This window comes from Coptis chinensis, chromosome 3 (genome assembly GCF_015680905.1).
Source record: "Coptis chinensis isolate HL-2020 chromosome 3, ASM1568090v1, whole genome shotgun sequence".
Classification (NCBI taxonomy): Eukaryota; Viridiplantae; Streptophyta; class Magnoliopsida; order Ranunculales; family Ranunculaceae; genus Coptis; species Coptis chinensis.
Genome location: NC_141458.1, coordinates 234212 through 257314, shown reverse-complemented (window position 1 = coordinate 257314; position 23103 = coordinate 234212). Strand labels below are relative to the sequence as shown.

Below are 23103 nucleotides of genomic sequence, written 5' to 3'. Positions count from 1 at the left end.
TGTGCAACACATTGGTACCGTTCCATAGAGCCCTGGTTCCAATTTTTTTGTTTCTTAAACTTTTGAGCATCCAAACTCAAAACCCATTGGATATGAGCAGCCACGTACGGTGACTATCGATCTCAACAAATAAGTAAATTGATGTCCAAGTAGCATGAATTTTAAATGTGAAGAAATTCCAATACGTTAAGGTGCAGAGTAATAACGAAAGAGAACATGTCAACAGCACTTGATCTTTCGAAAGTGCACTTCGCAGGTACTTCTTCAATTTGGTCTGTGTTATCCCAAAAGCTAACATGCATGATAACATCAAATAACCATAATAACAAAGCCAAGGATGAATTGCCAATCACCAGACAGCCCGTTGTCCAGACCAACGTCTTGTGCTTCATCTGTCACCAGTCATGCATGCCTGCATGCAACAAAACTGAAGACTTGACGTGGCCATTTGCCACCTCACTGGATGGCAAGAACTCGACGCTGGGAACCATTGCAGATAATACCACCTCCATCTTGAATGTTTGTGCCCATCGGAGGATGGTATCCCGACAACCTAGGATTAGATGGTGGGTGCATGTTGTCTTTATCGGAGATGCTAGAAATATCAGAGCAACATGTTATATAACTCTCCATATTGCCAGTTACTGACTGACTAACTCCTGAGCCTGAGAAACTTCCACCCGTCTGAACCAAAGAAGACTCTGATGATGCATTCTCGCCATCATTTGTAAAAGGTGTTTTGGATTGCTCTAACTTTGTGTTAAGAAATCGCCCACCACACCCCCTAGCCCTATTCAATGCATGGAGATGCCGTGACTCGTGAAGGTATGGCTGCAAATAAATGGAACTAGGACCCCTTAGGGAAAGATAATTCTGGTGACCAAATTTCTTAATTGGCTGGAATAAGAATGTGCATACCTTTCGATCTTTGATAAGTTTGTTTCGAGCCTCGAGCTTGGCACGGGACTGCCTTCGTCTGAGTATCCCTCGATACTGCTTCGAATTGACATATATGGGTTCATCCTCTCCAAAATCAGGTGGAAGTGGGACTCGTGCAGGTGCCATACCCACAAATTGTGGATTCATCTGCTGAAATCGAGCATTAAGTACATCAAAAAAGAGAGACAGGTACAATAGGAAAGCCAAAGCATCCTCCGGAAAAGAAACCACTCAATTCAAATGTTCTATCACATGTTAACCAAAAACCAATAAAAGATACATCAGAATGCCTGTCGAGTGAATGATATTGTTGTACAGTTCAATGCCATTTCATTCAAATTATTACCATAGTATTTTCCAATTGAAGAACCAAAACCAAATCACATTTTTCAAAGTGACAAGCAATGCTTGTAAATAGAAATGCATCAACACATCAATATAGTAAAACACGAAACCAATATACCATAAAAGATCTAATCCGCATAAAAATTTCACTCGCCGTCAACTTGCTGACTAAAAGAGCAAATGCTTTCCATCAACTAAGATTGGAAAAATATGAGAGGACGAGATATTCTTGTATGGATTTCAAATTTCTTCTGTTAAGGCACAGATATCAGGGACAGGATACAAACCTAAACAGTCTGTAGTAAGTAAAAACAGGATACGTGATGTTACTTACAATAAACTGAGGCACTATAGCAGGCAGATAGCCACCATAATATGGATCAGCATAAGGATATGGCATGTGAACCTAAAAAAGATGACAAACATCAGATAACTATCAGACTTGCAAACCACTTACCAGGTGGACCGCAGTAACTTACCATTGACTGGCTATAATCAAGTTGTGGTGGAAGGAAAGGCAAATTCGAAGTTCCAGGTGAAAACACTGTCTGGATCTGACCTTCCACTTGTGTCCCATAAGATTTATTATAATCTGAATTAGTGAGTTAAAAAAATGTAAGATATATATATTGATCAAACCATAAAGGAAAATATCCACTTAATTTATCACCCTGAACAAAATTTGAGCAGGATTCATTTGGGTTGTCAATCATTTACATTAATACTAAGTCAGCTTTTCCAGACCTTGCTAACGTTTAACTCATATTACTATTCATTTGTTTGATATTACCAATTACCAACATTACTATTCAAGTTCCGATCTTAATACTCATTTGTCTAACCATAAGTCCTACTCTATCAACCAGTCTACACTTTACATTACTGCAACTCCCATTGACTACATAACGCCTGCTGCACTGAAGTTGCTAAACAGGGCCTAGGTAAAGTACGATTTCAAGTTGCCACTACAAAAATTTCAGTTTGAGAACCCATTTAAATACGTAAGAACTTTTCATACAGAAGTTTCGTACAGTACTTGTCAGTTAGTAGCCAATACTAATTCCTGAGCCCTCAAAACTCTAAAATATTTTGTTCCCTCTGACCAATTAGCCCTAGGCATAAATCTGAGATCAAGAAGAGGAAACCTGCTGACCCTAATTTCCACCTCATATTTAGGGAGATAAAATAACATCTATTACTTTGAAAATTAAGGCATACAAATCTTCTTTTAAAAATAAAATAAAGAGACAGCTTCAAACAGAATTAGATATAACTAGGGTAAATTACATATCCAAATGGCTCAACAACATGGTAAAATGTGAATGTAACTGAAAAAAAGAAATCTCTGACACCGAACACTGCTGATGTTCTGATGGAAAAGAAGTTCTAGTGTGGTAAAAAACAACACCACAACTAGGAAAGTTTGTCGAGTACCACAACCTTTTATCAGAACAGAGTAGCAAAACACACTATTTTGTATACATATGTTTGGTTGTTAAAATATAATTAGAACAACATGGTTGCACGAATGAAATATATGTAAAACGTACCAGAATGAGCTGAATTGCAGTTTCCATCAGGGGTGGCTCTCATAGTTGCCATTTCATGATGGGATTTGCCAGTTGATTGGGTCGAAGATGAGTCCTGGCCTTGCAGTTGCTTCACATTATGATAGGTGTTAGGAGAAGAATCCATGTTCAAGCTGAGATTGTTGGATAGGGAAGAATGCGGAACTTGTGATTCAGTCGAAGCCCACCATGATGAGCAGTTAACAACACCAGGAACACTTGAATGAACAGAACTCTGAACAGACTCTTTCTTGAGAAAACTTTGCATTCTTCTTAACTCTCTTACCATGTCTTCAATCTATAAAGCAAACTCTTATAAGCACTTGCTAGTAGTTTGAAAGACCTATTTCCACTGGCTCTAAAGATCCCTGCTCAGAGAAAAACGAAACAGATGATTCATGCAATACAAAGCCACCAAAAATATGAACCATTAACCAAATATGAAAATAATATTTGATGGAAGAATTAGAACATCATTTAGTATTTCTAGGCTTGATCTTTTAGTATAAAGTGATGCCAATTGAATAAAAAGTTTGCTACAATTAACAAAGTAACTGGAAAACTATCTTGGATCAACACTCCATATTTAACACTAGGCCAGATACGAAATCGACACACATTGAAGATCATATGCCTCACTTCTTGCTATATCGCCGCGTTGCATTGGATACTTCGTATCCGTTCAATTTACATGTATAAAAAAGAAAGAAGGGATCGACTCTAGACTCCATGCCGCGAATTTAGCATTGGAACTATACCAAAACACAACAACATCCTTAATCCCCTAAAAGCTTAATACTGAATAGAATTGATCAAATGTGTACCAAACACAACTTAGTAAGAAATCTTGAAGACGCCAACAACCAATAAAACTCTTGGTCTATACTAATTTGTTTTACTATTGTATATGTTTAGTTTGCACGAATTGGTGAGGATATAAACAAAGTCCTGGGAAGCATTTTGTTCTGGTGTTTGGTAATGGTTAAAAATGAGATGGATATAGACAGAAACATAACAAGCAAAATAAAATACAAGTAGAAAATAAAACCATCAAATCTTACCACAGCTTGATCAATGATCACGTCATATCAAACAATGGATCACTTCAACTCACAAAAAGAAGCAACCTGAAAGAAAAGGCCCCATGATAATCACTTAAAATTAAACTTAAGAAAAAATCATAGTAACAAGAAGCTGTAAAGGATAAGAAAAAACATATAAAAGAAGCTGGCAAAAAACATACCTTTGAAGGGGTTGGTAAAGTAATGAAGAGAAGATGATGTTGGGATAGTTGAGAGCATGTCTCCTTTCTTCAAACCTTGTCTCTCTGCTCTCTTCTCGATATGATATCTCCTTTTCTTGACTTTGCTGCTGCTGCTAAAACACCGGCCCTTTGTTCATTTGTTTTTGTTTTGGCTTGTTTACTTGTGTTTGTTTTTTACTACATTGTATTAAACTCAAACGTAGCATCACACTCTTTTCAACAAGTCTACCATCACTTCTCATTACTAAATTTAAAACTCACCACCTTTTTTTGTGTTTTTTTGTCATTAAAGTAACAAGAATGCACACTGCTACACTCTATCTACTTTAAATACTTGTAAGTTTTCCAGCCGCCCTTCTTGGGTACTTTCATAAAAAAAGCGTAGTTTTAAAACGTAAGGTTAAAACGATGATAAATAATATAATAGTCATTCACCCCCAAATACTAGAAGTTTTAGATTCAGGTCTATCTTATTTCCGTAGTACCCTTAATAACTTTAAAATTTTTAAAAGTTTGTTTGTACAAAAAAAGGTGTGTGCTTTTCTAGCATTTAAAAAAAAAGTTTTAAACAAAATGATGAGTACTAAAATCTGAAATGGAGGTCATCTCTTTTTTACTTGAGACCGGTTCCTCTATAACCGGGTACTGAGATTTGATCTCTGTAACACACACACACACACACACATAGGTATCGAGGCACACACACACATCTCGGATTCGGATCAACGGCGAGATAACACGGTTACAGAGATGATCTTTGTACCTGGTTGTAGAGATCTCGACTTCTTTTTACTTTTGGCATTATGAGGTCTCTTGGCCCTAGGCGGTGCCCAACTGACTCGCCTAGTCCCTAGTTGTTTAAAAAATTGGTAGACTGACTAGACGGATCTAAGTGAACCGATTAGATAGGTTAGGCAGGTCTAGGCGGTCTAGTCATTTTTTTTTTTTGAATGATTAAATGTCGAAAAATAAAAGTCCGGATAGGTTTAAGATTTGAATGAGTTTAAAAACTTAAGTCTAATGTAAATTATATGCCAACTATAACAAAGAGTATATTTTTATATGAAGTCAATACTCCTCAATTATTACGCATTTTTGTAATAAGTATATTTGTTTGTGTTTATTTTTTGAGTTATGGTAAATGATTTTCTTCGTTTTTTGTAGTATATGTGTGTATTACTATATATATATTAGGAAAAAAACAGCCTAGACGCTCTTCCACCACCCAACTACTGCTTAGCGTACCATTTTGGGCCCAAATAAATAAAACTACAATGGTTGGGATTGTAGATACGTGTAACTGTCCAAGCAGGCGACAATCAAGACAACGCGTGCAGCCATGAAGCACTATCAAGTATCAAGGCATGTAGTAGTGCGCAACTCTACTATTGGGTCGCCAAAAATATGGGAATTTTTTCTCAAGTATGGTATGCGCCAGCATAGGACTATCTCCAACTCTCCAAGACTCCAACACAGCTTTTTATTATCTCTAAGAATAGAAAGCGTTCAATTGAACGATTTGAACCTGTCTAGATGCGTAGAGTCAAATTCTTTTTAGTTCTTACCCAAGGGTGTTATCTTTGAGTACTTTGAAAAACAGTGAACAAATCTTTAACAGGACCATTGCCAATGTTCTGTGCAATCTTTTTTCCCATGTTCATCCTTCACATCTGCCATTAACATTTCAAGTACGTTTTTCTCCTCTATAAAATAATAAAATATAGTTCATTAAATTGGATCCTCAAAGTTGATTCATGCATGGATGAATCCATATCTACATATGCGTACACCTTGTTCTCATATTAGCATATTCAGAAGATCCTTGTTCTCTGTTACCTTACCATTGTTCCCAGTTTGAAGTATTGTTACATTGATCAATATATAAACGAAAGGATAAGTAGTCTTACAATCATTATTTTCCACAAGATCCACTTTCCCAATGGCTTATTCTAAAATGCTGGTCTTTATCCATCTTAAAAACTAAGGCACAAAAGTTAACTTCAGCCGAAAGAAACTCTGCATCGTGGTGAATTCTCACAGCAATACCATGTGTGCTATTTACAACAGTAAGTAGCTAAAGATTACGTAGCAGATTCAGATGTCTACAATTAAACTTTTATAACCTTCCACTTTAGAATCAGCAAACTAAATCAGTGTTATTTCTGCATTCTCCACACAACCACAAGGAAATACTGATGTACTCATGCAAGACACATCTGTCGAAGTTTGGTTAAAACATCGTAAATGTGAAATCAACATGCTCTATTCTTTGCTATATCAGTGACACTTCAGTAGTATAACACAACATTTTTGCCGGTTTAATATACTCAGATGTTAATTTTTGTCCATCAGTTACCCTCTCCAACTGAAGTTGCCGCTAATATACTACTGGAAAGTTCTGCTGTTCTTGAGAAATTGTCAGAAAAATGTAATATAAAGGAACTTCACACGTAAACTATCACAAGTACATACTAAAATACTTTTTCTTTAAGAAGGTATAAAAACGGCCTGAATTATTCATCTGCATAGAATAAAATTTAAATTCCCATGCCATCTGAACAAACCATCAAACTTTGAGCTTGGTTAATTACCTTTGATATGTAAAGTTCTCATCTATTAAGGAACGGATACTAAATTGTGAGAAGACAGTATCAAAGTTACTGGTAAATGGAAGACTACATGAAGAAGAAGATAGTGCATTAGCTCAGACAACCTTCAAACTAGGGAGAAAAATTTACCAGTGTCAACATATAGAACTGATAGTGGAACCAAAACCGTAACAAAATGCATATTACAGAAGGGTTTAGTTCTGTCCACAAAACTTATATAGTTTATTATGTTGGGAAACTGTAGACACCAGGAATACTTGAATTTGATTAGCAGGAAATCTGATCCTAGACATTCTAAAAGTGAGCAACTTTTTGATAACTAGCTTAACTTTTTGCTGTGGGTTACATCAGGGAAATCAACATTGTGCAATCAAAAAGCGCCAAATAGAATCACATTTGGTGGGAAAGTCAAGTATCGCCAAAACCTAAAGCAACATACCTTCCATGTATAAATAAGACCAATCATATAGTTGCTTCCATTTCACTAAACAAAGATGCTAAACTCCAACCCTTATTTACTTGGGAACAGGAATGGCATTTCATTCAGTAGCCTGAGTTCCAGTTCAGGTGACCAATTTGAGGTTGCTGATAACCACCAAGTTGAGCTCCTGGTGTAGCGCCAGTAACACCCACTCCGACATTGCTGCCCACGCCTGGGACCATGTGGTGAGGGTTGGCAATAGCAGACGGCTGTGGAGAAGGATGATACAAACCAGGAAATTGCATGTGTGTGGGTTGGGGTGTGGCTGCAGTATTAAATGAAGCATGTCCGGTGTGTGATGGCATGTATTGGGCATGCGGAGGTTGCCCTGATATGTTGTAATATGGGCCAGATTGCATGCCTGCTGGAAGCTCTCTCGGGGTCTGAATCCATATTTCAGAAGTCTCCGCCTGTTAGGTCATCCCAAAGAAAAAGGAACACAACAAGAAAAACATATTGAGCTTGTGGTAGTCATTTTGCCTAATACCCAAATGTACCACACACACATACACCTATGGCATAAATCTTTTACATAAATGTTTGGTTCACCAATGATATGAACGCCATATTTTAAAAGATATTATTAATTGCCTCGGGATCAGGAGACATGCATAGATTTGTATGGTGTTATATGATCTAAGTTACATGCTAAACCATTAACAAACACATTGTTCACTTTCAATTTGTCATTTTTTTTCTTTCAACACAAAATTTTGGTTATTTAAAAGCAAAATGAAGGTTTGAACATGCTATGAAAAACATTTCGTAAATAAGAAATAATTATCTACCTAAGGATTACGAGTCACAAATGCAGGAAAACCTGTCTAAGTTCATCGCCTGGAATGAATGCAATGAGGGGTGAGTGGGGCCTTGTGTATTATCCATTTCAATTGCAAAGCAGAAAAGGTGTGAGATAAAGAAACTTGTATCTTTTATATTAGACCTAATAAGAAATTTATATACACTAAAATGAGTTTCTACAAGTTTGCAATCTCAGCTACTAAATGGCCTAAATACGTAAATAGATATGTGGGCTAATGTTGGCTAGAGAAGTCCAGGATCATCATAACACAATTAACTGTAGTCCATCAAACTTTTCTCTTTCCCTACTTTGATATCTATATACGCTTTTGAAAAATGAGGAAAAGAAAGTAGAACAAAATGCTTTACCTGTGGGTTTGGAACATATATATTGCCATCTTTGTACTTCATTCTGGTTGAATCATCAAGACCAGTAGCACCTCCAACAGTTCCCTGGGCATTAAGAGTGTATCCAGCCGGATTAGAATAACTTCCAAACCCTGTTGGAGTGCCTGCAGGAATTGGCTTATATTGTGATGCTCCATACTTGAGGCCACCTGGGGCAAGATGTGAACTACCTCCTGGCATCAGCAAGTAGCCGTTACCATTCGAGGGATGAGGATAAGCAGGATTGTTAGAATACCCAGGCACACCCATAGGTGGCACATAAACTGGAGAGAGGAACTGACGGTACGGCATGAAATTTGGGAAATGAGAGACATGAACTTGTGGATACAATTGAGGAACTGGTTGCTGTTGAAGCATTGCAACTGAGGATGCAGGTATGCTGTTTGCTACATGTGAATTGAAGGCCTGTTATTCAAAGAGCACGCAATAAGTATGTAGCCATAATTCATGATTTTACATTTTTACTTGTGAACATAAGGCTGATACTGGAAAGTTTTTTTATTTGATTGTTCCTTACTGTTCTTTTCAAATACTGTGTAATGAACAGTTAACTTGCTAACCCCGTCATCTAATATTCGATGTGGGAGTGATGTGCAATGGTGTGTCAAGAATGCGGGAAGCTAGTGAAGATGCACACACACACACACACGCACAGTATTTACTCACCTCTCCTGGAGATGGTACACCTTGGCCACGCATTGATTCGTCCATCGATGGCCTGAAAAATGGCATTTCATAACCAGTCTGATGATCATATGCCTGCTTGCAAGACATAAGAAGAATCATTAACAGAAGAGTCATAATAATATCATTAACTCACTATCCCTAATATTAAATACTATGAACTAATAGAAGCTGTCAAGTATAAATCATAAACAACAACACATGAGAAAGACCATCTATGTTTTATTCCATCCCGTGCTCATTACATTTAAAGTAGCTTTCAAAACTTGGAATTGAATTTCTAGGTTTGTCAAAGAACTAACCACAAAGCCTGACAATCCAGGAGGATCTTGATGTTGTTGTGGTTCAGCTGGAGTATAGGATGGGCTATCGTTTCGAACCATCCCAATATCTGCATAACTTTCCAAGTTCCCTGAACCTGGGGATTCCTTTTTACCAGGCGATGGATGCTCGGAAACTGCGGTTGATGCTGGAGAAGCAGACCCAGAATTTCTAACATGGCCATTTAGTGAATCTACCTGATTAACATCTTCACTGGAGGCAGAAGGAACTGAAACACTGTCATTCACATAAGTATAATCAGTGTCATATATATTCAATAGTTTGGTCGCACTCTTCAAGCGTGTAGCGTACAAATATTTTTTTCTTATATACCACTCAAGTAGTGCAGATGTGTAAAATGACCATGTGGAAGAATCTTAGCGACACTAAAGCATATTTGGCACCAACAAAAGTGAAGATTGGGAAAGACAAGAAAATAAGGTCACCAAAAAATTCACCAACCTTGATGAAGGTTCACCAGTAAATTGCTGTTGATTTTCCAGCACTTGGAACCCAGATGAGAAATTATTGGCAGAGTCAAACTCCAGACCGAAACTACCAAATGTCAGTTGGGTGCGATCTGCCTCAGGAACTCGAAGGTGCAGTGGTATGATTACATGTTCATCCTCATTGACATTCACTCTAGAAAACTTCTCCTGTAAGTGATCTGCTTCCTTCTTTGAGTTTGTAGAATTGTCATTGGGATCCGCATGGGGGTTTGCAGTGGTTGCTATAACAGCAGAATTGATAAAGCTAGACTTTTTACTCGATTTCGGTTTCCATTCCTTATTCGGTTGCAGAGCTGCATTAAAGATCTTTGTTAAACCACAAAGATTTAATAACAAAGATGAAAAAAAAAAAATCATAAAAAATCGTGACATAGTTGCTTGGTCCCCATCCAACGATTCGAACTGCTCGTCAGCATGGGACTTGACTTTGGTTCATACTCCACATTTTATATGTTTTAATATCCATTTGACAAAAGAAATACCTAAGTGGCTAAGCATGCTTTAATATGTTTTCATAAAGGTAAAATGACAAAAATGGCATAAGTTCCATTAAAATTGTTTCTGAGGCTCAGTGCTTTCTCAAACATGTTCCTCAAAATCATTCGGCAAAATGGTCATTCATTACAAACTGGCATAAAAAAGTTCCATTAAAATTGTTTCCAATCCAGAAACATGTTTCAAACTTTATTTTTCTGATTTGATAGAGATTTTACATGTTACACAACTAAAATGTTGGACATCACCTTCTATGATACCAGTCTGTGAAGACCAGACCACTCCAAGGCAGATGCTTTCTTCCACTGAGCTATCACTCATGGGGTTGGCTGGTTGTGTGTGCGCTTTTTTTTAAAGGGGGAGTAAAGAACCCCGGGTCTTGGTCGTAGCTTAAAAAATGTGGGAGTAAAGCACCTCAGGCAAACCATCAGTCTTAAAGGCTAGGTGCCTTCCAGCATTCCCTCTCGGGCTATTACACATTAAACTAAGACTCCATGCAATGTTCTGTCAATAGTTGCCTCAATAATTAACATGACTAATTTCTGTTTGTGAATACTACTTGCAGAATCTGTTTTTCCGAGTCAGAGATACCATACCTTTCTGATGTCCCATTAGCTGTTGATGTGGTTTGCCAACATACTGATTGCTTACGGAAGATTTGCCCACGGGAATGCTAGAAACAACAGGTTCAGAAACAGATGACTGAACGAGTTGATCACTCTTCACTACAGCACTAGAAGGGTGTAATGTTTCTGAATTGGCATCCTTTCTCGAGACTGGCGCTGACAAAGAATTGCTTGGCACAGTTGGATGTCTAGTTGAGTTTTCAGAAGACTGACGGCGTATACCAATAGCACCAACAGTACCTGATGTCCTGGAATTAGATGGCACATGAACAGGATCAGAAGATGACGAATACAGCCCAACTACAGAATTGATTGATGCCAGTGTAGCAGATGGTTGAGAACTCTGTGGCTTTGGTCCCTGCAACTGAGAGGTTGAGTTTAGGACTTTAGCTCGGCTTTCTTCTGACACTCCTCTCCTGGAAGTGATGTTTGACTTGGCATCGTGATTTTGTCCAGGGCCCAAAAGAGATGGACCATTTGCAGTAATAGATGCCCTCTGACCCTCTGAGTTTCTGGGACCTATATGTTTCTGATCAATTGGAGTCCTCATAGGTCTACAGGAGGAGGAAGCAGAATATATTAGTGTATTCATTAACGTTCAGAAAAACCCCACAATACGTTCAAACAGCCAAAGTGTTAACAATTAGCTATACGCTGAAATATATGAGGACGACATCATGTTTGGTTAAGGGCTTAGTTAAAGAGGGCTTTTCTTGGCATTGGGATTACAATCCGGTATATCAAAGAAGAGAGAACAACAACTTTATAGCAACAATAAAAGGATATTGAAACCTCCCAAATAATGACTACGATACGGTAGAAGTCTTTTGCATAATATGTAAACCATTGAGTATACTGACATCATATGATCCCAATCGGAACCGAAATCAAGAATAGGAACATAGATACAAAAGACCCACACGATACACTTACCTTTTACCATGAACATTTCAATTACTGGCACACGGGCAGTAGAAGAAGATTGAACTGACACAGGCTTTTTTTCCATATGAGTATTTTGATTGAGTCTGTTGTCTCTCACGACACGAAACTCTCGGCTAATCCCTGCATCTAGTAAGAATTTATCCGTCAAAACTACAAGAAAAAACCAGAAACTGAGTTTGTATTTCAAAAATTCAATTTAATGACACTGAAAAGAACCATATTAAGTTTTATTAGAGCTGAGAGGAGAAAAGAATGGAGAATGATAACTACAGACGCCATCGGAAAAGGCCAAAGGTTTCAACGACAGTTTTAACCAATCAAAACAAAAGTTGGGATACCAAAAGGCACGACTTAGATATTAAATTGTAATGAAAAATGAATTTATTATCGTATGTTATTACCAGGCAAAGAATTTCGGATATAACCTCCTCTTCTAGCATTGCGATCTGCAACTGTATTAGAATTCGTCCCTTGTGCTTGCTCTGTTAATTTTTTCGGTTCTGAAGGAACCTTGACAACAGCTGTGTTCTGAGAACCAAAAAATAATAAACAAATAAACAAATAATACAACCTCAAATTTAAAACAGGGAGCTAAGCTCTTTCCAGAAAGACAAAGCATTTTCTGCAGTGTGAAATTGAAAAATGGTAACAACTGATTTTAGACAGGGTTTTATCAACAAAATTAAAATTAATCACCATATACTTGAAAAGATGTGCTACTACACCATTTCCTTCAAAAACTCTAGAATAAATCAGTAAATGTGTTTGACATTTCACATTTAAGAATCTCCTTACTTTTCTAAACCAACGCAAGAAAATTACTTAACTAACACACATTACAACTGATCAGTGGTTTTAAGTCCACTCCATTCGAAAAGGTCCAATATACCAAAAATGGCTTCATAACACACATTCAGCAATCCCAAAAAAGATAAATGGTATGAACTTGTACATTACATACCTCTTTTTTCTTGTCCTTTTTCCTCTTCACCTCATGAAACGGATCTATATAAAAAGGTAACATGTTGTAAGCATGTGTTTATTCTACTCATATTGTCAAATCAATTGATTGATAACAAAAAGTTTTATGCATGCATGTCGATTCTTGACAACTAAAAAAAAAAAAAAAAAAATCTTTATGAAAAAAAAAAGAGGCCAATGATGAAATAAGATAAAGAAAATAGTCAAACCTTGATTTAAGAGTTTATTAGCAGCTTCATTAGGGTTCATGTTGGTTTCTTGAAGAATGGCATAGATATCAGCTTCAGAATGACTGCCAACTATTTCTTTAATCGATTCAATTGTTTTCCTAACATTTTCAGCTGTCAGCTCAACAACTAAACCATTTTCCACCTCTTTGGAATCCCCAGACACCATCGAACTTCTTTTTTTTTTTTTTTTTTTTTTGTGGGTGATTAACAGATAGAAGAAACAAAACCCTAATTAATATTATTATTGTTGATATCAATGTTTATAATTGAATTGAGGAGGTTTTAGGGTTTGCATTACAAGTAAAACCCCAACAGAGAGGTTTATTATTATTATTTATGAAAGAAGAGGAAGAGAGAGATAGAGGGAAAGTGGAGGTGGTATTTTTTTTTGGGAGCAAGGGTTTTGAATATTGATTTTTTTTTTTTTTTTTTACCCTGGACACTTTTTATATAATAACACTTTTAATAAGCATTCATTTTATTTATTTTAATGTTGAGATAAATAAATTGTGTGTTGGAGTGTTGGACTCAAAAATGTGGAATTTGATTTGTTTCTTTTTTATTATTGTGGTATTCTTCAAGTCAATAAGAGCATTTCCAATGTATTCGACTATTATTCACATCGACGTAGGCAGTATTTTCTATATTTTTCATTGTTTTAGTGAAAAACTAAGGTGAGACTGCCAAATGCAAAGGTGAATATTAATCTTGGATGGGATGTTAGATTCCGTCTGGACGTAAAAATTTTAAAAATGTTCCGGACAGAATAAAACATCCCGTCTAAATTTTTTTTTAAAAATAAAAAAAAAATAACGAAAAGTCATGTGAGACGGAATGAAATATTTCGTTCAAAAAAAAAGCACACAAGACGCAATCCAACATCACATCCGAAGTTCACAACTCAGCCACTATATCGGTTGAAGATTTCACCTTTCTTTTGACTTTGGAAAATAGTCACCACCATATTCACATTTGTATTGGACAAAGATTTTGAACTAAAAAATAGGTGAATAAAATCACAAACCCACCATATCCACCTGTATTGGGAATGCTCTAAAATAATTAACATAGTAGGTGGAGAATTAACATGAAACAATGGGTCTTGTAAACAAGAGAATGGACAACACCATTACTATGTCTTGCTGCATAAATGAACTTCTCAATGCTTATAGCCAATACGAAAGAACAAAAGTTGAACAATTATGAATTAACCAACTCACAAGTAAGTGACGTTTTTGGGCTGAGTGAGAGTTCGTGGCTCAAAAAGTGGTTTAGTAGGTTTATGTCTGTCCTCAATTTCTATTCTCTTATTCTTCTTCGCCAAACACTCTTTTATCTAATATCTCTTTCCACCCGAAACCCATCTCTCTCTCCTTCTTTCTTCTTCTTCACCCAAAGCCCTAACTTCTCTCTCTCTCCCACTACTTTGCAGTATACTAGTAATAGAACTATAGAAGCAGTGCTACATCAACACTGTTTGCTGAAACACAACTGGGCTGGAGGCCCAACAACCAACTACAGGTTATGTGTAACTTACTGTTAGGTACAGTTACTGACAATACTTACAACTCAATCTTAACTTTAAACTCTCTCTCATTTTGTCCTTCCTCATTTTGGGTGCCCAACGGTAAACCAACTCCACCAAAAAGAGATGAGGCCTGGGGCGAAGGTTCTAGAATAATCTAGAGCACCATTGAAACAACAACAACAAGAAGAAGAAGGTAATATTAAATACTTGACTATCTAATTGTTCATTGTTTATTGCTCAACTGTGATTGAATGAACCACCGGCATCAAAGCAATTTAAACTCCTGATGTATTTTTACTTCACACCTTAATTTTACCTTGGCAGTAATGAAGTTGGATTCCAGCCTCTTAGTAATATTGGTTCAGCTCAATCAACTTTGAATTTAGTTTTTTAGTTTTTGGCTCAGGCTCTTTTCACATACGAAAAAGAACTGTTTTTTATGGCGAGAAATGGTCATATGGGAGATCATATGCGGTAAATTTGATGTAAACCAGATTGAATTAATCTCTTTAATAGTCTTTCTATTGTTTTCAGGAACAAAATAATACTTGTTCTCATTTTTTGAGGAACAGAAAATCTCTTGCTCTGCGGCGCGGCTCGCACCCAGTGCTATGCAGTTATTCTAGTACTTCTTCATGGCAAACCCTTGTTGCCATTGTTTAACAACACCACTCCCATCACTTGTATTACCTCAATTTTCTAAATTCAAAGTCTTGAAACAAAATAATAGAATCTTTACTTCGTTGTCAAATTTCCGTACTTTACGCGTAACTGAAGCTGATTCCACATCTTTATACAAGGTTAGTTAACAAGTCAACTCAATTTTTTTATTCTTGTTAACATTGTGAGATTTATGTATGTGTTGTTATTGGTATTGTAGAAAAGAAAAGTTTGTTGTTTTAGACATGAAGAGTTTGCGTCAAGAGGCTCTGAGAGTGAGTTAGTTGAAGACAAGTTGCTTGAAGATTTGGTGGAGCCTGAATTGGAGGAATTAAGTGTCATAAAGAAGGATTTTGTAACAACCTTTCAAGAGGTATGTTATTACTGTGATGTTATTATTATTTGATACAGTTTATATGAAGTTTATATATGTTAGTGTTTGGCACCTGTAACAGAAAATCTAATTTGCTGTATAGAGTATAGAGTTAGTTAGTGATTTGCATTCACCAAAACGACATGAAACGGTTGATCGTATTTTTTGTTGAAACGGATAAGCTGGGTTTGAGGCCGATACCCACTATCTAGGAAGCACGGATACCGACACGTGACACGGATAGGACACGACACGGATCCGTGGACATGGCATTTTCAAAAATATACGTCATGGACACGTTTGAATAATATATATATATTTCGCCGTCACAGAAGGGCACGGAGCCAGCAGACTATATTGTAAACTGACTATTTTCCTATATAAGAAAAGTGTGAGGAGGGGTTGAAACCTAACTAAGCCGTCCTCTTTTCTCTCTCAAAAATTTATTGTATGCGTGAGATTACTATTCTGGCGTGTCCCCGCGTGTTGGAAATTAAAAAAAATAATTATAAAATCGGATACTCCAAATTGCGTATCCGACATGTATCGGACACATCGGGGCGTATCCGTGTCGGACACCGATACTTCACCCTTAGAGACGTATCGGTGCTTCATATCCCACTATTTTGATCAAATTGAACATTTTGATACCATTCTCCCTACGAGATTTTCCATCGCATTAAGGGGAGAAATCAAGATTACAATGCACACACGGCTAATAAACTACACTCTTTTCAGAGGAAACACAACAGACCTTACTTAGAATATACCCTTATTCACTTATAAGGTGAGATTTGAGGCATCACCTTTAAGCTTACAGCCAATAATGTAGATATGATATGAACTAGCTTTGTCCAGTTTTAATTTTGGGCCTGAATTTTTCCAGGCGGTTGGTGTTATTTTCAGGATACCTGGCCAGCCTTGGACAGTACCATGGACAGCAGAAACGATTTTCCAGGTAAGCTCTCCTTTTCACATACAAATTTCTATGCGTTCAGAAACACACTGATTAGATAAACTGCTAGTGTGTTCATGTTGTCTTTGGGGAGATAGGGGAGAGGATGTGTACTTTATGTGAAATTATTAATTTCTCCTTCAAGGTAGCAATACACGTGCATTCTGAAATTCACGAGGCTAGTCTGAGATATCTAGTTACATGAATTCTCTCGTTAAAGTTTGCATAAGGGTTGTATAGATCTTTTGTTTATCTTAAGTCCGGTTAGTGATATCAATGATAATTATAAAATAACCCTTCTTTTCATGTATTGTGGGCTGAGCTTGTAAGTGCCTCCTAATAAATATGGAGCAGGTCTAAGTTGGTTGCATCAATTACTAAAGTGCAACCTCAACTAGTGAAAAATACCTCCTAATCCCCTATACCTTTTGCTTGTAGCCTAAGTTCCATGAACTTGGGATTCTGAGTGACCGTCTTAAGTGTTAGATTCGACATAATCCAGAATAATTGTGTAGCATAGTACAAATTCTAGCGGTGACTTGTGCTACCCCAATTTTTCCATTATAGGTGCCTTTTATCTTATCTCTGGCATGCCGAGCAAGTCCCATAAGATTTATTTTTGTGACCCCTCATTGTGCCTTTGGCATTATTGGTGCCTTTGGTACTTCTCTTTATATTTTCGTTTTTCTATTTGTGACACAAACTATATCTCGTGAAAGTATTTTCAAATCAAAGAAGAACAAGCATGGAAAATCTTTTGGTGTTTCAGGTTATTTTACTCTGGATTGCTTCGTTCTGGTTCGTGGGATCTTGGATAGTTCCATTTTTGACTCATGCTGCAGGCTTCAGCAAGGATTCCCTGACATACAGAGGCCAGGCCCTGTACAGCCTTTTGACAGATGTGGCTGAAGGCCTTGCTGGGATAGCTATCCTCCACCGCTGCCTTTACAGGTTCCGACCGCTTCCATCTGATTGGTTCCAGTTCAGCCTGAGAGGAAAATGGCAATTGGATGTCGGCCTGGGGTGCCTCATGTTTCCCCTGGTCAATCGGTTGTCACAGGTCAATCTCAACCTTGTTCCCCACCTGCAATCTTCACCAATAAGTGTATCAAGTGTAGAACAGTCCATTGTGGCAAGGGATCCAGTAGCTATGGCCCTGTATGCAGTAGTGGTGGCTGTATGTGCGCCAATGTGGGAGGAGATTGTCTTCCGGGGGTTCCTACTTCCCTCCTTGACCAAGTACATGCCTGTCTGGTGCTCAATCCTGGTGAGCTCAGTGGTTTTCGCTCTAGCACATTTTAATGCACAAAGGATGTTGCCACTCATCTTCCTCGGGATGGTAATGGGTGCTGTCTTCACTAGATCAAGAAATCTTTTTGCACCAATGCTCTTGCACAGCCTCTGGAACGCTTTTGTATTCTTAAATCTGATGAAATAATGTACACTTATTTTGTACTCTATTCTTTGTAGTAAGGATCAATTGATCTCTTTGATTCCCCGGATGAGTATACTGTTGTGTCTGTATCTTTGCCTATCATGCTAGAGTTGGCACTCAAGCTTAATGCTCTGAGTGTGTAGTTCCTAAAATCAGTTTTACATAAACCCAAATAATACCAGGTAAAGCAAAACTTTAAGATTGATAAATGATAAACCATGGGAAATTCAAAGAAAACAATATTTTGTCAATTTTCGATTTTGTCAAAAATCGTATCGACCGAATTTTTCGAAATTAAGACGTATGCTCATATAAACCAATTTGTGTCAATTCTTTTTCTAAACATTTTACTTACTTTTATGAAGTACGTTCATTTAGAATTCATCATTTTTCTTGTGTCAGTTTCAATTTTTGACATCCATTATAAGGGGACCGAGACCATGAATTTCATGTCACTCTCTGTTCTGGTATTTGTCCAAAATATTCAAGCTACTGTCAGTTTCCTTCTCCGACCACTCCACTGGCCCTTGTTTTCTGTTTTTGGTCTCTTCTTTTTTAGTATCTATCACTACTTGCACTGTTTGAACTAGAGATAGAGGGGTCCATTTTCCTCCTCTCTTATGTCATTCTCTTCTTTGTGAAGGCCAATCAATTTGTGTACTTGGTAAATATAGCACACAGGATTTTCAAAGGTCAATATTTCTTCTTCCAACAGGATTTTTTATATCATCTTCAGGATTATTTTCCTTTTTCCCCCTATATAGTTTAGTACTTGAGGACCATGAGACCATCTGCCAAAGCATTACGTTACAGGCTTCTGGACACAAAATGTTTGTTTCTGTAGTAGTTCTAGTCCCAGGCATCAGGCATGTCTTTCAATAATTGATCCGACTAAAAGGACAGGGAACAATTCCAACAATGCACTAATATATGTTGATATGTTGGTCATGTGTTATTTAATTATTTAGCATTTGAGGTTGTGATATTTTTTTCTTTGCTAATTTAGGACGCTAAGATATTAAGATGCTCATGACATTAGAAAGAGTTCTAACAATTTTTAGATTGCATCATCAGTTGCGTATATAATGGCCTAGCTTTTCACTTGTGTTGATTTTTAACACAAAATCTCACTAAATCCAAAGAATATCTTGGAGATGTTTTGGTTTACATAAAAAACGCCTCGTAAATTTAACCTGACGGCCCTTTGTAAAGGTTTTCTAACAAATTGAAGCAGCACACTACCTTAACCTTATGTCCTGCTGCACGCAAACTGATCCTTCGCTTATTTTATAGTTAAACTGACACCATATGTCATGGGGCATGTTTAGGAACAAGAGTGTATAAAATTGTATAAATATCTCCTCAGGCATGTTTAGGGCCAAACCATATATAACATATAGATTCATATCAGGCACTTCAATTCCCCAATTTTTTATTACTCAACTAGTAATATAGAACTGTTCGTTGATAGTCCACATTAGCCAAATTAATAGGGGCTTTAGGAAAAATTTAAATCGCCTAAAATTGCAAATAAGGGACACATTTATCATTTAATCAAATTCTAGAGTAGGCAGATTGTACCTGCGCTATCATATCTGGGCCTCCATCAGACAAGGAGTGAGAGTGTATTGCATGGCAGAGTCTCTAATCAAGGGTGAAGAAGGTGTACTCTACAACTGCTATATCATTTTATTCCAAAAACAATCTGTGGTGGATGGTCTAACTTATCATTAACTTTCACCGAATATTTGCATTTATGTACATGAAGAGCTAATATACCATTTAAACCATTTTGAAACTTCAGAAGAAAAATCTATTTGGTCCTCAACAAATTTGTTTTAAACTTCATATCTATTTTTTAAAAAAAACTTAAGTAATAAATGGATTACTTTAAAGCAACAATAGGGATAATTTATAAAGTCAGAGCAATCTAACTTCGAAAATGATTTTTTGATAAAAGACACACAAATAGGAAATCCTTTATAAATTCTTCCAAAACCAAGTTGTCATTTTATGTATGTCCTTTAGGTATTTGGTAGCGTCGCCGTCTTGTATGCCTTATCCTAGTGATTAATATAAAATAATTTTCTATAAATTAAAATAGTATAGTTTTCAATTTTTTAAAATATCAAAACAATGAATCTAGTAATAAATATAAAATAAAACGAAATAAAAAATAAAGTCATTACAAAATTTTAATCAAATGTTATTATGGTCATTAAAAAACCTTGTATGCTTGTACCAAAAAGGACAAGTTTGTAAACATCCCATTTAATACATATATCCATAGACTTCATTCTCTTCATAGTTCATATATACAACTTGCTTCAAAGAGAAAAAAATTAGTCAGCCATGGAAACCTCATCACCCCTTTCCATAGAAAGTTTCTCCTTCAAGTGGGTAGTAAATCTAAAGCTCTCTTTTGACGGTTTAGATGACTCTTTCAGGGCCTCCCTGGAAGCCTCAGATGAGGCAGCCTTTATTGAGATGGACCCAAAGATGGCAATAACTTCAAAGACATCTTTAGGGGACACTCAAGACTTCAATTTTTCTAGCTCTCAATTCCCTCCCTTACTTGTTCATGCAGATGAAGTGTTCTCCAATGGTCTCCTAGTGCCTTACTTCCTCACTCCATCAAAGGAACACACCTCAGATTCCATTCCAACACTTCCTACATCTTTAGAATCTTGTAGACTATTGCTACCAAAAAATCGAATTCATCGTTCATTTATCCGTAACTGTTGGTCGTCATGCAGAAGAATTTTAAAGAAGCATCTATGCTTTTCAAAAAAACCATCCAAAAGGGTACGCGACTCGAGTTCTACTACAATAACACAAACAATTGATGCACGTACGGAGTTCGACGCGTCAAAGGGAACATCTCCGCGGACAAGTACAGATTATCTCATTAGAGATTGGTCTCATGACATTGAGATGTCTATTCAAGAGGCAGTTCTTCATTGCAAAAGGTCATTTGGTAGGTCATTGATGTTTTTAATGTCTGTTTTGATTTCATAATCATGTTGGTGAATCTTTATTATTGAGTTCTGCAACATAACTAACTCTGTACCTTTTTTGTTTTTGTTTTTTTTTCCAGAAAAATGAGAAATGCTGTTTGGACTCAATTACTCAAAGCTCAAAGCCTCAGAAGCTCAATAAAGAGAGAAAAAAGTTTATAGGAAAAAAGATGAATTAACAAGGGAAGGAGGAGAGAGTCTCATCAAGAGACCCCACACATTCATTTGTTTTTAAATTTTTTTTCCTGAATAGGTGCATAATATACTGTAGAGTGTAGACTCTTTTGTCTTTAAGGTAGAAGAAGCTTTGTATGTGATCAGCCATTTGATGCTTAGAAACTTTGTGAAACATGCAACATTATGTTACGTAGTTGTCTCCCTTGCATGTCATATGTGGTATTAATTTAAGCAGTGTGTCAGATTTCTTAGGATTGGAATCTATCTTTTCTCAAATATGGTTGGTTGAGGGGTGAGGCGCAACTGAGCTCTCCACACGAAAAGAAAGAGTACGCTTGTGTTATAGAAAAGATTCTCGCCTTCTTGTACACGCGGGGGTGCTCTGTAGTGCCAGATTCAACCTTAGCACCATTGTAGCTCACATTATCTCTGGAGATTGAGTTCTTGAGCAGCATAGTGTTGGAGATTAAATTCTTGCTAAGGTTCTGTGAAAAAGACAATTAAAATCATTCCAACATTCTTTAGAGAAATTAGCATAAACTCTATGCACATAGAGCCCTGTAATCTTCTTTTCAAATTGGTCAGTTAACGTACCCACATTGACTTCATTTTTTATGGGAAATTTTGAACTAGCAAGCATCCGTCCATATTAAATCTTTGGTGCCAAGTCGAGTCAGGCTTGTATTGAAAATTTAATCATTTGTGGCTTGGACCGTAATGCATGAGTTCTTTATTTGTTTTACTAAATCTTCACCTAAGCCAACAACAACTAACCATCTAATCAGGACTGCACGAGCTTCTGCAAAAGCAAGTCAATCAACAATCAGTTGTGTCAACTGTTGTCACAAAGAAGTCCACACTTCGTATGCACGGTATATTATTGTGGCAAATTCAACAGTTTTTACCCCCATCAACCCCAAATGGGAATAATCAACGTCAATTATATCCCACCATAGGACTTGTTCTCAATCAATGCAAGCAACAACTTGTTACCTTCACATAGGCTCTATATAGGATTATTTCCCCTCATATATAGTTACCTTTTTAGTGAGAAACTACATGGAGTTGCGCAATGTAGAGGTGACTAAACTTAATTTAAACTTCGGACGGGATGTTTTTTTTCGTCTAAAGATGACCGAGACGGAATGAAACATCCCATCCCCTCAGTCTACATTTACAAACTCCAAACAAACAAAAGATCTTCATCTTTTCCACCAAACTTCACTTAAGGGCAAGAGATGAGCATACCTATTCCACCAGGCACCAGCAAATGCCACACAGGTCATAGATTTGTCAGAACAGTTTGAGTAGTTAGTCATGTTAATATGCTTTAAATTTATTCATGATTTATTAATTTTATTAACTATAATGTGTAACATGCCTTTATTTTGTTAAATAGGAGGAAGAGTCAGAGCTCCTTAACTACAACTCTCTGACTTATGCCATACGTGAGTCGTTTATGGATCGAGTCCTCTCGTCAAAGTTTTGAGTACTTATGCCAAAGTTTTGAGTACTTATAACATCAGGAAGATCAAACGTTACAGCTTCATAAACGTGTGCAAGAGTTGGAGGAACCATTAATGCTTCGTTAGGAAGGGGTACACCTCAGGCTGAACTAGAGAGGTGACAACGACGCCGGGGGGTTAGGAAAAAAATGGCAAGTTCTGTATATGAATATATTAATAAAACAAATGAGGTTATGTCCAATTTTTTTTCAAGGATTTAATTTACTTTTATTAACTTTGAAATTTG

The 23103-nt window shown here is 36.8% G+C and overlaps 4 protein-coding genes across 5 annotated transcripts; 2 read left to right on the top strand and 2 right to left on the bottom strand.

The window, feature by feature from the left end:
- Positions 1 to 138: 138 nt before the first annotated feature.
- Positions 139 to 4412, bottom strand: LOC147506969 (nuclear transcription factor Y subunit A-3-like). 2 transcript variants are annotated; one of them, XM_086599699.1, is made up of 7 exons: positions 4096 to 4412; positions 3914 to 3979; positions 2835 to 3220; positions 1764 to 1876; positions 1619 to 1690; positions 919 to 1089; positions 139 to 831 (listed from the first exon to the last, which is right to left on the bottom strand). In XM_086599699.1, the coding sequence occupies exons 3-7, from the start codon at positions 3139 to 3141 to the stop codon at positions 457 to 459; spliced, it is 1038 nt and encodes a 345-aa protein (XP_086455825.1). In that variant the 5' UTR covers positions 3142 to 3220; positions 3914 to 3979; positions 4096 to 4412; the 3' UTR covers positions 139 to 456. The 2 variants fall into 2 exon arrangements, with proteins under 2 accessions (XP_086455825.1, XP_086455826.1); XM_086599700.1 differs by having other exon boundaries at positions 919 to 1086; positions 4096 to 4359.
- A 2556-nt stretch (positions 4413 to 6968) lies between these two features.
- Positions 6969 to 13518, bottom strand: LOC147506968 (uncharacterized). The gene is given in 11 exon segments (XM_086599696.1): positions 6969 to 7616; positions 8377 to 8820; positions 9082 to 9174; positions 9402 to 9657; positions 9883 to 10222; positions 11021 to 11604; positions 11984 to 11998; positions 12001 to 12115; positions 12397 to 12523; positions 12957 to 13000; positions 13186 to 13518. Coding segments are annotated over 11 exon segments (2553 nt in total). The 5' UTR covers positions 13373 to 13518; the 3' UTR covers positions 6969 to 7268.
- A 1241-nt stretch (positions 13519 to 14759) lies between these two features.
- LOC147506967 (CAAX amino terminal protease family protein) lies at positions 14760 to 18218 on the top strand. The gene is made up of 5 exons (XM_086599695.1): positions 14760 to 14927; positions 15269 to 15534; positions 15615 to 15767; positions 16654 to 16725; positions 17492 to 18218. The coding sequence occupies exons 2-5, from the start codon at positions 15370 to 15372 to the stop codon at positions 18158 to 18160; spliced, it is 1059 nt and encodes a 352-aa protein (XP_086455821.1). The 5' UTR covers positions 14760 to 14927; positions 15269 to 15369; the 3' UTR covers positions 18161 to 18218.
- A 2241-nt stretch (positions 18219 to 20459) lies between these two features.
- MAKR6 (membrane-associated kinase regulator) lies at positions 20460 to 21410 on the top strand. The gene is made up of 2 exons (XM_086599694.1): positions 20460 to 21134; positions 21255 to 21410. Exons 1-2 carry the CDS (start codon positions 20510 to 20512, stop codon positions 21260 to 21262), a joined length of 633 nt encoding a protein of 210 aa, XP_086455820.1. The 5' UTR covers positions 20460 to 20509; the 3' UTR covers positions 21263 to 21410.
- Positions 21411 to 23103: the final 1693 nt, after the last annotated feature.